Genomic DNA, 16,427 nt, shown 5'->3' with positions numbered 1-16,427 from the left:
CTCACATTACAAACATTTTTCATGTTCTGCATATTGACTGCAAATAGAGATGGCAAACTCATCAAACAATGTCAAGTATAATTGTGTAGCAGACTCAGTATGAAGGTCTCTATTGAATCTCCCCACAGTGAGCACTGTTCTTAACTCTGAAATACAAATTTGAAGATGTGTTACATTTTTTTCAACACTTAAACAAAATCACAAATTTAGTGGTCCTGGACATTATTGTGGACAGTTGGTTTGATAATTTGATCTCAATAGTGGTAATACGGCTTTTCAAAAGTAACAGTACAAATAAATGAATATGAATATTGTCTGAACTAGCATGGGTTTGGGTGACACCTGAACTCAATTTTCGGGTCATGTGGACCCTTGCCCCACTGCCCGCTAATACAGCTTAATCGTTTTTCTAAACTCCTTACTGAGGATAGAGGGGATGTGCATACTGCTTCTTCAAAATGAAAAACTCCATTACCAGTATTGAAACTCAATGCATCAAACCTTGCGACTCCATACTAGCACATACACACTCTGTCAAGTTAACTTCCGGATTAAAAGAGGTGACCTGAAGCATGCGGGTTTAAAGTAGGGTCATTTACGTACACATTTGCTATCACAATGCAGACACGAAGAATTTTGACGAAAGAAGAGGCATGCCTCCTCATTCCTGAGATAGGTAAGGGTTTAAATTTCACTGATTATTTCACATTATTGTTTCCAGCCAGCACCAATGTTGGAATGCAATCCCATGATACATGCACATGCAAACATCTATGGCAAGTCCCACAGCGCACTATAGTGGATGTTCCACTTCCTCTCAGGACAATTAACTGATCAAATTGTGTTGTTGCTCTTCAAAATACATACTTGACAACTTACAATGCATAAATACAGAACTGCATAGCTATGGCGTCAATCTAACAGGTGAAAGAGGCTCAGCCAGCTTTAAAGTGGATTCTGGGGACTGGAGGCAGTTAGGAACAAAAGTGAAACTAACGAGAATATTCCGAAAATATACACATTGCTTTATGTTTCAGCCAACTGCACCCACTTTGAAGACGAATGTGGACACATGCCAAAAAAGTCTTTTGGGGAGTCTAAAATGTCCATTATTGCCTATTCCCTACACATGAGGAATGTGAAAAATGGACTTCAGGGCAGTATGTCCCAACCACTGGGCCCCAGACTGGTACCAGGTCATAGGTTATTTGCAACCAGGGCAGTGAGAAGGAGGGGAAAGAACATAATTTATATATTTCTGCAATTTATTCAAATAAATTTTGCTTTGTGCCATCTAGCAAAAATTTCACACTGTGGCAGAATGTCCTATCCTGGCTCTACCCAGTTAATGAAAATTTTAAAAGATCAAAGCTCATTCATGCACTTGTCATGGAGCAGAATCAGGTTAGCTAATTTATCTCATGTTCAAGGTGCCATCAGAAGCCCTTTACCATCAGAGAGAATTTAATTATTCCCGCAAAGGACATAGCTGTTTGGAACTTGTTAGAGAGTCAGCAGTTAAAGCATAGTTGTACAGGTGCCCCTCTCTGAAAACAGTCATATGGAGAATTGATGATATGGCTGAAGATGTTGAGTAAGAGTTATTTGGGAGGATTAACAAGTTCCTGTGGTTTAAATTCAACTGGACAAATCCACATCTGTGTATTTGTGTATGTTCCATATACAGTATATATCAACATGACTTGCAGGAAGATGTTTTGTGAATTTGTTTTTTTGTGAAACAAAAACAACAGGAACAGAAATATTCAAGCCTGTGGATAACTACCCTTCTGGAAAACTGGACTGGGCCCTCTGTGTGACGGTTTGCAAAGATGCAGCAGCGGTGACGACAGGCTTTCTGTTGTTGACTCACTGTGTCATCCATCGGGAAACGGTGGGCAGCCGAAAACTATCCCTAGATCCAACAAGCAGCGTATTAAGTGACGTGATAAAAGTCATTAAACTTATCAAAGTACATGCACTAAACATCCGTTCGTTTGAGCACCTTTACGAGGATATGGATGCACCTTGTCATGTACACCTTGGCTGGATGAGTATGAAGAGGTAAGGCCCTTATGCATGTATTTGAGCTATGTGAGCAACCGGATCCCTGGTGTGGGATCACCTGCACGCCTTGCAGGTGGGGTTTGGGCACCATTTGCCACCCCTGAAAGATCCGAGGATTAGGAAGGAGTGGATAGTAATAATGGTCCATGACAATTTTGTGTGTTAGTGGTCTGGTCCGCAGTAATGCAAAGGTTGGAAACCTCTGTTTTACGGCATGAAAACATGTGTTTTCGGTGAATCGGTTACTTACTTTCCAAAATGTATGACTGTGGAGCGAAAGAACAACACTACACAGATCACTGTGTGACGTAAAGTTAATACTGCATGACTAAGATGAAATTTTGGAGAGTCACTCCCACAAAGGATTATGAATAAATTTCAAGTCAGAAATTTCATGGCTATTCATTTATTGAAATTGCACCAGCAAAAGGCTAAATTGGTTTGTGACCCTGTCACATTGTGCGTTTCATAGTGTTTGAGGTCACTGAAACCCCCCTTAGAAGACATCACTTACGATATGAATTTGAGCAGCATGACAAAATAAATAATCTAATTTTGCCACATTTAAATTGAAAATTAGTAGAGACAAATATACTGGAGGTTTTAAAACTATAAGCACACCTACATTTACTTTGCATTCATGAGCTAGTCATGAGCTGTCCATTGTCAATTAATGCCCAGCTGTGAACTAACAATACTTTGAAAATATGCATGTAGTGAATGTTAAAGCATCTGCCTGTGAGGAGAGGGTTGCACTGCATTGTGGTTATAACTAATCAGTATGAAGTTCTTTTGTATTAGTCAAAGCAGGGAATTACATAACTGTCTCAAGAGTTCTTGCTCCTACTCTCTGGGAACATCTGTAAATATGCGCAGACCATGCATTGCTTGGATCTCATCTTTGAGGGCCTGTGGAATGAAAAGAAAAAAAAAACAACAACTGCAGGATCTGGATGCAAACAACAGTCACAGAGCAATCTAGAAGTGAGATCCTTCAATCTTCTTCAATGATTTTAAAGGGCACACTACCTGGTTAACTAACTGATGTTGCTGCACTGTTCTTTTCCCCTTAAATTCGTCTGATTCTATATGTATTTCATACATTGCTCCACAGCCACCTAGAAAACATACCAAAGAATGACCTTTTCTGCAACATATATCTGCATGAAAACGTTAAGGCCTCGTGTAATGTTCATAATCCTGAACAGGTAGCAAGCAGCAAGCTACAGAAAACACGCATTATCGTAACTAAAAGCTATTTATTTACCTAGCCACATTGCTGGTTATTGTAATGGTCATACTTGCCTGAAATGTCCACTACTTTCAAAGACGCAGCTTGCGGAAACTTTTCTCTTAATATCTGCGCGATTCGTACTTCTCCATCCGTCTGGGACGAGAGCGCCCTCTGCACTTGTCTTGTTATTATAACGGTCTATTAGAGATATTCAGAGAATTAGTTCATTAATTAGCTATCTACGTAGCTGGTCTAGCCAACAAGCGAAAACCTGTTGAATCAAAGTCTATTCTATCAAAGTCACTACAGTTTAAATTGCAATAAACAATAACGACAATAACAATATTTTAAGTAGCTAGAATATATAAGCCGATGTACAAATATAAGATAAAATCTGAGGACTACCCATCCATATAGCTATGCTTGCTAACACATCTTGCAAGCTAACAAGACAACAGGTGTAGCCTATTTAACTTATTTACTTCATTCATGCGAAGAATTCTGGAAAGAGGAATCATCTTGACTTTGAGGTAGGTAATAAATCTAATATTCAAGCTGAAAAATACACAGTGACTGATGTCAATTTCGATAACCTACGAAAGTCATGTCACAAGTCATTCCGCTCCCTTTCAAACAATGTCTCATAAATATGACGTTTCTCAACCTTCCCTGGCCCTGAATACCAGCGTTCCGTCGCCAGTGCTGCCCTCTGTCGTGGTGGAGAATTAGCTACATTTAAAAACGTCGCGTTTGCGACGCTCCCTCCAGTAAACGTAAAATAGCCAAATGCTTTTTTTACATTGGACATGTTTATTTTATTTCGCACCTTTTACTGTTGAAATGACACATCTTTAAGTTTCTTTCATCAAAGTCATTGTTCCTGAAATAATATCTTGCTATCCCCATGATCAGACATGCCCTATATAACATAGCCCGGTATCTAAAAAATGGAAAAGCTACAGACATCATGCTAAGATGATGTCATCTGAAACTAATAAATCACAGAATTCAGAACAGAACTGTACTTGACCTATCAATGTGGTAGAGAAAGCAAATATGTCTAGACATTTGTACATTTTACCCTACATAAAAGAAAGTCCCAGACCCTCCCAAGTCATAATGCTGTCTGAAATATGAATACTAACAATGAATAAAAATCACAATGAATAAAAATCTGTTAAATAAAAAAAAAGAACTGAAATCATTTGAATGATACATAAGATAAAATTTCACTACAGTCTAGTAAAATTATGCAAGAAAGTCTCAGATGGCTTATGAGCTAAAGCTGCTGGATTGCACATGGTACTCCTTTCACTCCAGCACTGGTGCAAGTCTCACCCCAAAACAGCAGTGAGCCACACTATAACCCTTGATCTGAGAACGACTGGACGATACCAGTTTCAACCACTGAGGGTTTCTGACACGGGGTGAGAATCTTTTCCCAATGTCACAAGAGGCATTGCTGCATTGGTTACCGCTTTAACAGGACATTCTGCTGGGGAAAAAAGTGCAGCAGGTGTCAAACCAACTACAGCACTCCAGAATATCAAAGGGCATTACAGTATATACCTCTTGGTCTGAGGCTAGGCAAGAGGAGGGCACTGCATAATACATTTTATTGCATGGTGGAGTGTACATTTTCCATTTTGTGTTACAAAACACTACCAGAAGACTACACACAGTAATGAAATAGTACCATGATGTACTTTATTTCTACTTTCCTGACATACAGTTATATATGGAACAGAGTGAGAATGCACAAACGTGACCCAAAAAGTGTTCACTCATAGCACCATTATTCCCAATGACACATTCTCTTCTTGGCTCCTTTTAAGGATATGCAGAATCCTTCAAAACTGTCCTGAAAATCTAGTCCACAATACAGTAGCAACATCTCAGTTTACTTTCTCACACAGAAACGGTTACTGTTTAAACAATACTGTCATACACTGTACAATATAACATCTAGTTAATAGTTCACCATCTGCAAGGGAGTAATTACCACAAGGCCTTCAGGATTACTGCAAGAGCCATCAACGCATTTGAGATTAGATTACAGATGAGCATCAAAGCTGTTCCATTTCTTTTTACTGTACATTTTACGATACACAGCCAGCACCACTGCCCTGATGGAGAGTAAGAGGAGACTCATATACACGTCTTGTTCATTGTTTTTACCAAGCCCATTTAACTTGTTACAAGGTCCTGATGCTTTAGTGGACTACAGAGATGCCCGTGGGGCCTGAGTGCCTAACTGCGCTGGGGGATGAAGTGTCCGTGCATGTCCATATGAAGCTCTGCATCCACATTGGCACGGGCGATCTCCGTGAACGACCGGGCATCCAGCACCAGCATGAAGTCAGGTTTCTGCGCCTCCAGAGAGATGACCGCAGTCAAAATCACACCTGAAATACACAGGGGGAGAATACACTCAGTGGTGTCCGATATTATTATTATTACTGTAAGGGGTTACAGCAACGGGAAAACAGAAAAGAAAGGCTAATAAATCAGATGCATTTTGCTTCCAAATATTTCCGTGCACTGTCACTGTGCAGAAGACTGATGACAAGGAACACTGATCTGTAGACAGTTTAGATATGTAGAACAGTGTCTTGTCGGCTACAGATTACAAATTAGCTCACCGTCATCCTCCTCTATTGCATTGGGGTTGCCAATGAAGACTGGTTCAGATGGGTAGCAGTTCTCTTCTGTCCATTCAATAGTCTTCTTTGTTTCAATATCAAACTTCATTATCTAAAAAAAAAAAATAAAATAAAAAAAATAAATATGACATTACTGATATGCATGCTTTGGGGTAGATGATGATCAATTGACTGGACTTTAGTAAAAGCCTGGAGTTCAGAACTCCACTGCCATAAATGTTGTCACCTTTGTAGCAACTGCTGACATCTCTGCATGGGTCCAGTAGACATATCTGTACTTCCTCCCATTAAAGTCATAGTTAATCCTGGGTAGTTCCACCCCTGGAAGGTTACAAGGTTCAGTATGATACTGCATTACACTGCAATACTGGCACTCACATAGAACTGCATAATGACATTCAAAATCACAAAATACATTTAGATGTTGAAATGTAAACCCCTCAGATTTTTTAACACATTTGTCAGATTCAGCTCCTGCTTCCTTACATCCTTCACACTGCATTATCTACTCTAGGAAGTTCCATCTGCTAAGGAGGTGCTTATTGTTTATTGGGGGGGGGGGGGGTGTTGGGTCAAAGTAAGGCTGGGTCTTGGTATAGATCATGCAGGTTTCCCTCAAATGCACAGATATCCCCACGAACACACTTAGGCCTTACCTTCACAAAGAACTTCTGGCTCGCAAAGCAGTTTGCCATCTTTCTCCTTCACAGCATTGGCTGTTGTGAATTTTAACCTCACTAGATTTTCTCCAACCTCGGCCTACAACAGCACAAACAAGCCATTACAGTTGAGCTACAGAACACATGCTGCCATATGTACCCTTTTCAACATTTCAAAAAATCAGCACTGCGGTTCAGCTGACATATTACCTTGTCAGTCTGCAGAGGTAGGACAAATCTCTTGCACTTTGGCTTGGAGTAGGATTTTCTCTTCTCCTCAGAATCTTCCTGCAGGCTGCTCAGGTAGAACATGTTATAGAGGCTGTTGTCATCGTACGCAATGACGTCAACCACCACATGGTCGTCCTCCTCATAGGCGTTGACGTGATGGTACACCACCATTGCACCAGTGAAGAATTTCGACGCCACCTCCTTACCGGTCTTCCTGTCGATCACGTGAATCAGGGTCTGGATCACACACACAGACACACAAAAGAAGGTTCAAGGCAACAAGCTATTAATCCCTTGATAGAAGAATCTGACTTTGCTCATTTTAACTCATGTTCATTGAGCAAAAGCTGTTCATATACACCCCATTCATTCCATCCCTATTCCATGTATGCCTCCTGCACTGCTCTTGTTGCTGTAACACTACTGTTTGTTATGTTGTTGTCACTTTAACGTTGTATGCAAGCACTACAAGAGACTCTGGAACCGGAGTCAACTTCCTTGTATGTGTAGAGGCATGCTTAGCCAATAAAGTCTGATTCTGATCAAATGATTATTTATTGAAAAAAAAAAAAAAAAAAAAAGTTCTTTACATTTTCTTCAGGATGGAACTTGAGGCAGCTGGCCCAGTTGACTCCTCTCAGGTATGCGGTGGCCATCTTCAGGATGTCGAGTTTGAAGGGCTGCTCGATGAAGATGATGTAGTTGTCGGTCATGCCGAAGCTGTGGTAGTAGCTGGGAGAGAGGAGGGATCGGCAGGGCATGGTGCATATAACTTCCAGATTCTTTAGGGCCGGAGTTGCCTTGGAGCTGTCTGGAGAGACATATCACAGATTGGGAATGGAGGTTAGTTCTTATGCTCCTGCACCCCAGCTATGCCGCCCCCCCCGAACATCACAGCTGATATCTCCCGTCCGAAAATGAAACTGGTTATTTTTCCTTGCATCCAACTCCTCTGAAAATGACTTCACGGTATTGCTATGTTAAGTGAACCCTGGTCACATCAAATCCCAATCAACTTCCTTCAGATTCGTCTGTAATTCAATGGGAACAATTCAGTAGTGTTAGTCTGCAAATTTCCAATCCCACAAATGACCTTTCCTAAAATCGCCACTAAGCTCGAGTAAAACAACATTGCATTGCTTGCTGTTCAGCCATCAGTGGGAGTGTAACCTCCCTTGAACTGAGCTGACAATGGCTCAGAGCTCTGAGCCCACGGTGGCCGAACGAACTGGCTTTGTTCCGCCGAGGACGGGAGTGGGTAGTTTAGTCACGTTTCCCTTGTCTCAGTGTTCTCAGGCACACTGATTTGTCAGGCACTGGAAAGTTGCTTGGATGACATCAGCGGAGTAGTGCCCATGGTCCAATGAGCACACACTCTGCTGTGGTGTGCTGTATGACTTTCAGTGCAAATAATCAGGCAATGGCTGTGTGGGAGTGTACTGGAGAATTGCATTCACCTAGCCTCAGTGCTCATATGTGAGGATGTCACGGTGTATACAATTAGTATACAATTTGCTGATTTCAAAACAGGGTTTCATACAGGAGAATCAATATATATAAAAACACTTCAGTGCTTTATTTTTGTGACTGTTTGACAGCAAGAATAAACCTTACAGAATAAATGAGCCAATGACAACATGGGGTTAGATATGCCTCCTTACCCTGTGCAGAGGGTGGGACCTTGAATACCACATACTTTGTCTTTCCCTTCTCTGCTATTGATGTCCCCATATTGTAGGTGTTTCCTGCTTTATCATAATGTGGGTGTGATGTCACCAGGTTTACAGCCAGGTATTTCAGGTAGTCCACCTAAGTAGTAATTGACAGAGAAACAAAAAAGCACCATTACTAAAACAGTTGGAAATTGGTCTCGACAAGGAAATAAGCAATTTCTAAACTGACATTGCCTTACCTTGTCCTGCGTTTCCAGGGTCACCGGATCAATTTTGCGGATATAGTTAGTCTCAGATGTGGCATAGTAATCGTCTCCATATCTAATAATATTGTTCCCGCAGTTGTCTGTGAAGTCTGGGATAGTGTGGTTGAGGAAGGTGATCACTCTAGGACGGTCAAATGACAAACATGCTTGTTATCGAGTCAGCATTTAAAGTTAAAAAAAAGAAAGTTAAGAAAGAAAGTTAAACAAACGTAGCAATCAGGCAGGCTAGTTAGTCAGTGCTCCTCTGACATTAAACGACACATTGTAACCCCATGCAGAGGAAAGTCTGAAACAGAGGTTTTCATCCAATGCAGGGCCGTGCTGAATAAAAAGGCCAAACACAGGACTTACTTGGTCAAAATATTTTTGCACGGATCTGGATAGGCCATGGTACCCATTTCAGATATCACAATTCTTTTGGCTTCCGTGTTCGCTTTATAGGTGTCTCCACGAAGGTATTTGCTTCTGTAAGTCACATCCCCTATGCAAACAGGCATATTCATAACTAATTACAGCATCAAACTGACAGACAAACCTGACATCTGCATTCCATATGCATCCTCACTTTACGATGCCTTGACAATGAACGCCACAGTAGTATCTGGAGTGCTGACAGAAAAAAATTCCTGCTTCCTCACCATTTTTAAAAGTAAAGCTGTGCATCAGAGCCATCCCATCGAACCAGTGGCTGTAAGTGGTGTCTCCCACAGAGAACATGCCCGGTCCATTGCGCAGCAGCGTCCCCTGCAGCCAGTCAGGGAGAGTGCCTGCGAACACAAACACAGACACCTTCAGAACATGAAATTCAAAGTAACATTACCTTGTTACCCTAGTAAGAAGAGTTTCTCGCTAAAGCTTAACAGCTCGTATGGTTGCTACCATTTTGACATTTGAAATCAGTGCCATTCCATTCCATTAAATAATGCACCTCGAGTGTTAGCAATTACACTGGGAGATATGATGGAGTTACGGCTAGAGAATTCGTATCATAGGGATTTAGGCCAGATAAATACAACTTAAGTAAAACTGAGTTTTCATACGCTCTGTAAATTCATCATTTGTTTAGCATTTGAGACACGGAGGAATACCACCATGAATTGCGTGTAATCATCCTCTGTACGCTCCACCTGAAACGCCTTAGCCTCGTCGGTTACTTTTGGGTGTGTATCGGGCAGAAACGGGGTCGAGTGCAACAGTTGTTCATGCGTAACTAACAATACGATTAAAATGATTGTGCATCAGCTAAAGCCAAAACCATCTTGCTGGGCGTCCACCTGAATTTCATGCGGCCATGGGAATGCAACAGGAGTCCTACTTTTCCATGCCGAAGGGGACCATAACCCGTAACATGACAACCACCAAATGACGATGAAAAAACAGGGTTTAGACCGAGCGTGACTCGCAGTAGGTTTGGCAGTGCTTTCGCTAAAATGGAAAAAGCACCGCACTCTATAAGTTCAATTTGTGACTAAGGTCATCTGCACGGCCGAAATCGAGACTGAGCGGAAAACATCGGTTTGAGCGGTCTCAATCGGAGAAATTTTCCCTCATGTTTTTTGAACATTAAATTTTAACATGAAACCCGCACAGAACGTAAATCGACATTTCTTTCGTATGTGCTAGTGATTCATATTACTAAATTAAAGAGAAAAATAGGTAACGATGCCGGAAACTGTAGCAAGTTTTCGCAGCGATCGTGCCTTGATTTGCCACTCGCGTGTTGGAAGAAGTTTGAATAATCTATATGTCTGTTAATTCGGAATTCATTGGAGTTGAATTGCCATATAAGACTAACTAGCAGAGGGAGAAATCTCCAGCCCTCAAAAGCACTTGCATGCACCTGTTCCATCCATGCACTGACCCAAATGATTTCACTAATTAGTTCCCCTTCTGGAGAGTTAGAAAATCCAAGTGATTGGAACAAATACTGGGAATACTTCTACTTTCTGCACCTGGACTATTCCACCTCTGCTGGCTACCTTTATAAAAACAAACGTCAGAAGAAAGTAATTTGTATCTGCAATGCAGAAAGCAGTATTTGACGGTGGAATTCGTTTTGTTACCTTTGATTTCTGCCTTTATAGGGTCAGGATGCTCTTCTTTGTTCTTACTGTAATCGTATTGCATTGTTTTTTTTCTTGTCTTTTCTTTTGTTTTTGCTGCAAATGACATATATCGAATACTGCTACTCACAGCCTGTTTGATGTCGGTCACGATTTTATATGGAGTTCAAGGGCTTCCCTCCTCTTTACTACTGGGCAACGTAATCAGTTAAGATAAAAGGTCAAACTTCAGACCTGAATCACAACAGTGCATTGGCTGAATAGGTATGTCAGCAGCCGGAGACACTTCCTGCTAATTGATTTGAAGGTTGCGCAGCGTCTGTTGCTTCAGTGTATTTAGGACACTACCGACACTACGGACATCTGCATTATATTTGCTATGTAATAAAGCAGAGTGATAGTAAAAAAAATTTGGACACTTATGAACTACATGATGAATATGTCCCTTTACGTCTTATTAATCTGCATAATGTCATTTAGCAATATGAAAATACAAATGAGGTATTTTTATTTTTTATTCTCTCTCTCTCTCTCTCTCTCTGCTAACCAATTCAAAGAATTGAGAAGTTTTTGGAGGGCTCAGAAGCGCATGTTAAGGTACCAGTACATTATGTCATAAGAGAACACACTGTTTCTGCCTGTTCATGTGATCGGTTGTCTTCGTGTCTTATCGTTTTTCATAACAGTTTAACAAATCTCTGAATGGACCCCATGCCCTCGCCACCAGCTATACCAGGAAAGATCTAATTATGTTAAGAGATAAACTTTGTGTTCATTTACGCGGTTTTATGTTTTTACTGGGCTGTTTCATTATGTTTATCTAGTGCCAACAATGTCAAAGCAACGTAAAGCAGAATCTGCGCTACAAATGATCAGATCAACTATTGTATGTTAAGATGCTTATTATTTCATAGAAGTCGTCATTTATTTAATGAGTAATGATTTATTTAACCAGTACAGTTACCCAATACTTCTGTTATGAAAGAGCTTCTTTTGATGTCTTTTCACTGGAGAGCTATTCCCCAGTTCCAGCTATTTTTACCCCATATGTATCTTATTCACACATACCTGGAAGGGGAGACACTATTTTATAGTCCCGGAGTAAATCACCAGAATAAGAAAGCACCAAGGAACAAAACTATTGCTATCAGATTATTAGGGGGCTACGCACCTATGGTGTGTAGGCACCCTATTGTTTTTGTTGGGAATATCTTTATCTGTTTATTTATTTTTAATTTGTTATTTTTATCAGTCTGTCAATTTATGGTTGTAAGTGTGCAATGAGGCACATCATACAGAAAATTCAGACACTATGTAGAGACTCATGGGAAGTCTTTGTATAATGAGGGCCAACTACATTGGTCCAATTGGTCACATGGTACAGCTGCCATATTGATGATAAATTAGACCTTCAAATGGTCACAAGCTCATAAAGTGTACATCATAGAGGCAATCTGACATCCTCCACCCCTAATACCAACCTAGTGTATAGCTTGTGTTTTTGCAAATTTGGGAATTCACCTTTTTTTTTAATCCTGTACCAATATATTGATCACGCTTTCATCACATGCACACCTGGAAAACGAAAGCTTCCAATTGCCTACCTGCGACTGCTATACATCTCAGGTTCTTCAATGATGAGGTAATTTGTTGATGTAGTGACAACCTATAACCTATAAAGCTATAACCAAAAAAGGTGTTAAAGCCTGTTTTGATTTGACGAGTATATTTCAACTGAATAAACAGCTCAGAGGGAAAAAGCATTCAGTGTGCAAAAATGCCTGTTATTTCCTGAAAAATTGCCATCAATTCCTGTTCATTCCTTTTGATTCCCATTTTACAAATTTCCCGTTTTGAAAATTCCCATAATTTTGCAAACCTACATATGTGCCATAATGATCAACATGTTTCCCAACTAGATTTTTGTTGTAGATACATGTACCCAGGTTTAGACAATGTTGATTTCTGGCCTTATTGCAACCTTTGTTTGGTTGCATTGGGCACTAAACCATAAGCTATTGAAAAATATGCCGAATCAACCTTTCATGCACTATTGACTTTTTGGCCTAAAACCTGTATGCATAGTCCTTATGAACTAATAAAACTGTGAAATGGAAGTTTCCAAGACATGGCCATGGCATGGCAATCAGTGTGATGGAAATTAGTGGGAAAGAGTTGCACATTTTTACACAAAATAGTAAAAATTTGATTTTCAATTGGCTATAAATCCCACACGGTATATCAGAAACATATAAAATTGGTCAAGCTTGTAGAGGCTTATGGACAGTCTCTCAGAAATAAAAAATAACCATGGTAAGGCCCATGTGTCAGAGGCCTCGCATTTCATTTTCAAACAGTTACAACTCATTAACTGTAAGCTGTAGCGGCATGAAACCAGTTTTGGCAGATTTCCCTCTTTATATATTGAGTTATGCTACATGTACAATTAGCCAGTCCATGGTGTAGCATTGTTGGCTCATTACCCTTTGCAGACATGGGGCTTTACCTACTTTCTGCTGAAATCCAACATTCAGTGATAATCAGTTTTTTAAAATAGAATTCAGTATGTGGACAGTGATACCAGAGACAGGAGGGACGTAATCATTTCAGATAACCTTTGCCGAGTTGTAGGTTGCATGGGTGGCCGTGTGGCTTGCCATGTTGCTTTTCCTCTTTGATTGCTGCTTGCAGCTACATGTTTTTTTTTCTTTAGCATTAGGAGTCAACACAGTTTATGGCTTTTTTAAATGACGTGGCTGTGGGAAGCAGCTAGCTGCCAAATGTAGTCATCCTTTGGTCGCCATCTGAGATGATGCAATAGCACTAAGGGCACAGTGACATTTTGTCAATGCCAAGCAATGTGCTTCAATTTGCTTTTTATGAATATGTTTTTGTAGTGATCTCTATGAATCATTTGAATTGACTTGCCTTTTCATAATGCCACGAAATATTTTAACACCCGTCTGTCTTCATTTTTAGTAGTTAGGTCATGTTCATTATATATTAACTCTTGGTTATGGGCAGATGGAATACGCTATTGGTGGTGAAGAATATGCAGTTTGGCCCCATTAGTCAATGTTGTTCCATTATATCTTTTATTCGTATATATACTAAATGAAGCATTTTGTTTATTAATGTAGTATGTCTCATGATCCTTAAATTTGTAGACCTGACTAACGTCTTGAAATTAGAAAATGGTGAAGGCTACTGGCCTTACCCTCATTATACTAGTCACTTTGTGTATATGATACCGGGAAGTACCGTAAAGCTGAGCTGAGGGGGGCGTAACAGTAAGTATTAGAGTAGTAAGACACTAAATCTGAAAGCACTGGCGCATTCCATAGGAATTCATAGAAGCTAAGCATGACACGGCATAGATTTGGACATGAAGGGAAATAAGGAATGTATTCATTCATTCAAATTCCAGCATGATATACGATGCAGGGAGGAACTTTAGGGAACTTCAGACGTGCACTGATAGCCCCATTTGCAGTTATCTTTTTCATTTATGTTGTTGCCATTACCCGGTGATTGAGTAAATACAGATTACATTTAACTGGCCTGTTTGTAATCTTTTAGGAACCTAAGCACAAACATGTCTTGTGCAAGGTCTTATCTGTTGGACTCTGGAATCTTTTACCAGACAGATATTTTCAGACTACCATGACATGAGAGGATTAAGACTGTGTAAAACAATGCAGAGAGGGAGTTCTGTATGCAGCAGGTTAAGTATTAAGAGACAAATATGTTATTTGTTTCAAACAAATAACTAGTGTCTGCAAAATCCTTGTGGTTTGGGGATGGGATTTGCAATCAGATGTTTACTGGTTATATAAACTGTACAAGTAATGTAAAATACTGTAAAAATGTCATATATGACAAAATATGTACCTGAATAGGGTCAACCCCTCTATTTAAATTAAGAAACAATCAAGATTTGCCTTGATCAGCTTATCTTTTTTTTCACATCAGCTCTATTTATACAAGATGTAGTTCATTCTCAGATTGTGGTTGAGACAAGTACCATTATGTCACTCAGGAGTCCCCTTCTGAGTTATTAAACAGAGTCATTGAACTCTTCTAGAGTTTTCTCCTAGATTTCTACAGTGTTTAGGAGGATGAAGGAGGATACTAAATGAAGGCAAAAAATGTAGTAAAATGATAATGGCTTAAATATACTCAAGTGCCCAGTGCTGGTATCAATTTTAACAGCTTTTTTAGAGATATAGCAGTGGAAAGTGAAAAGCCACACTTGGATCATATCTGGAAAGCAGTTGCAGAGATCCATGCAGATACACACACACACACACACACACACACACACACACACACACACACACAAACACACACACACACACACACACACACACACACACACACACACACACACACAGAAACACACACACACACACACACACACACACACACACACACACACACACAAACACACACACACACACACACACACACACACACACACACACACACACACACACACACACACAAACACACACACACACACAAACACACAGATGCATGCCCCAACTTTATTTTATCATGGCTGTCATTTACAAATGTGTTATGGGAGAGGGTGAAAATGCCTGTGTTGCAGTGGGAAAGATGTAGCCATTTTGTTGGTTAACTGACCCAAGATTGTTCATTTATTTTGCTAGGACCCTTATCTATGATTGCATATATTGCTTAGATTTTATTTCATCCAGCTACACAGCTAATGATATCTAAATGGATTTTCTGACTGCCAATGAATCAGGACACTCTATGCAAAACCAACAGCAGGTGCCTTGCCTAAGGGTACAACGGCAGTCCCCCAGTGGAGAATTGAGCCAGCAACATTTCGGTTACGAGTCCTGCTCCTTGGCACTATGCCATACTGCCGCCCCCCGAAATTAAAATTGCAGGTCTTTCCGACGAGGATGGGATTCGAACCCACGCGTGCAGAGCACAATGGATTAGCAGTCCATCACCTTAACCACTCGGTCACCTCGTCACTTGATATGCATGACTCTACGTATACTCTTTGTAATTTCTATATGTAAGTTCAAGTACATAGCTGTCTGTGTTAATTGTGGAACTTGCTTGAGGGAGGACTTTCACTGACAGTGTATTTTAGGGTATACTGTTCAGTGAAACACAGTGTACTGATGCATATACTGATACTCTATATTGCTGTTGGGTATCATTGCACTTTGAATTTATCATGGCCATCCTGATTAATACATTTTCAAATCTATTCAGTTACACATTACAGAATATAGACAGCACTGTTCAAAAGTCACTTTATATAACTGCCTCAGATGTTATGTGGCTGTAACCAGAGTGATATCATCTGCTTATGATCAAATTGCAATAATTGCTCTTGACTCCCTTCACTGAAACTCGACTGAGTTCATATGGGGTGATCTTTTTACAATGCAGAGCTTCCATACCGTACATAATAGCAGAATGTCTGTGTAATTACATCGCAGGAAAAAAAAACCTGGCTGACCCCATCTGCTAAAAATGATAACTGCTTCTCTTGATCTTGTATATGCCTTGTATTATATCTTGTAT

General features: G+C 40.2%; 2 protein-coding genes and 1 non-coding gene across 4 annotated transcripts; all 3 read right to left on the bottom strand.

Moving 5' to 3' along the window:
- Nucleotides 1-2,457: 2,457 nt before the first annotated feature.
- Nucleotides 2,458-3,934, bottom strand: bola3 (bolA family member 3). Of its 2 annotated transcripts, none has more exons than XM_036544342.1 (4): nucleotides 3,899-3,934; nucleotides 3,373-3,499; nucleotides 3,097-3,185; nucleotides 2,458-2,976 (listed from the first exon to the last, which is right to left on the bottom strand). In XM_036544342.1, the coding sequence occupies exons 1-4, from the start codon at nucleotides 3,917-3,919 to the stop codon at nucleotides 2,911-2,913; spliced, it is 303 nt and encodes a 100-aa protein (XP_036400235.1). In that variant the 5' UTR covers nucleotides 3,920-3,934; the 3' UTR covers nucleotides 2,458-2,910. The 2 variants fall into 2 exon arrangements, with proteins under 2 accessions (XP_036400235.1, XP_036400234.1); XM_036544341.1 differs by lacking the exon at nucleotides 3,899-3,934 and adding an exon at nucleotides 3,784-3,890.
- Nucleotides 3,935-5,376: 1,442 nt separating this feature from the next.
- bco1 (beta-carotene oxygenase 1) lies at nucleotides 5,377-10,993 on the bottom strand. The gene is made up of 11 exons (XM_036544214.1): nucleotides 10,857-10,993; nucleotides 9,432-9,560; nucleotides 9,145-9,274; nucleotides 8,767-8,914; nucleotides 8,516-8,663; nucleotides 7,445-7,665; nucleotides 6,834-7,091; nucleotides 6,621-6,723; nucleotides 6,191-6,285; nucleotides 5,944-6,055; nucleotides 5,377-5,706 (listed from the first exon to the last, which is right to left on the bottom strand). The coding sequence occupies exons 1-11, from the start codon at nucleotides 10,963-10,965 to the stop codon at nucleotides 5,552-5,554; spliced, it is 1,608 nt and encodes a 535-aa protein (XP_036400107.1). The 5' UTR covers nucleotides 10,966-10,993; the 3' UTR covers nucleotides 5,377-5,551.
- A 4,789-nt stretch (nucleotides 10,994-15,782) lies between these two features.
- On the bottom strand, nucleotides 15,783-15,864 carry trnas-gcu. The gene has a single exon. It is a non-coding gene; the product is annotated as a tRNA-Ser (tRNA).
- Nucleotides 15,865-16,427: the final 563 nt, after the last annotated feature.

The sequence above is a fragment of the Megalops cyprinoides genome, chromosome 13, assembly GCF_013368585.1.
Source record: "Megalops cyprinoides isolate fMegCyp1 chromosome 13, fMegCyp1.pri, whole genome shotgun sequence".
Taxonomy (NCBI): domain Eukaryota; kingdom Metazoa; phylum Chordata; class Actinopteri; order Elopiformes; family Megalopidae; genus Megalops; species Megalops cyprinoides.
The sequence above is the reverse complement of the archived record's forward strand: the minus strand, read 5'-3'. Positions and strand labels throughout refer to the sequence as shown.

Coding starts and splice junctions, on each gene's coding strand:
- bola3 (XM_036544341.1), bottom strand. CDS start 3,819: ATGATTCCTCTTTCCAGAATTCTTCGCATGAATGAA. Junction 3,186..3,372: donor GAAAGTAGTGGACATTTCAG/GCAAGTATGACC, acceptor TATGTTTTCTAG/GTGGCTGTGGAGCAATGTAT. Junction 2,977..3,096: donor AACATCAGTTAGTTAACCAG/GTAGTGTGCCCT, acceptor TTCATTCCACAG/GCCCTCAAAGATGAGATCCA.
- bco1 (XM_036544214.1), bottom strand. CDS start 10,965: ATGTCATTTGCAGCAAAAACAAAAGAAAAGACAAGAAAAAAAACAATG. Junction 7,092..7,444: donor AGTTCCATCCTGAAGAAAAT/GTAAAGAACTTT, acceptor TGTGTGATCCAG/ACCCTGATTCACGTGATCGA. Junction 6,724..6,833: donor TACCTCTGCAGACTGACAAG/GTAATATGTCAG, acceptor GTGCTGTTGTAG/GCCGAGGTTGGAGAAAATCT.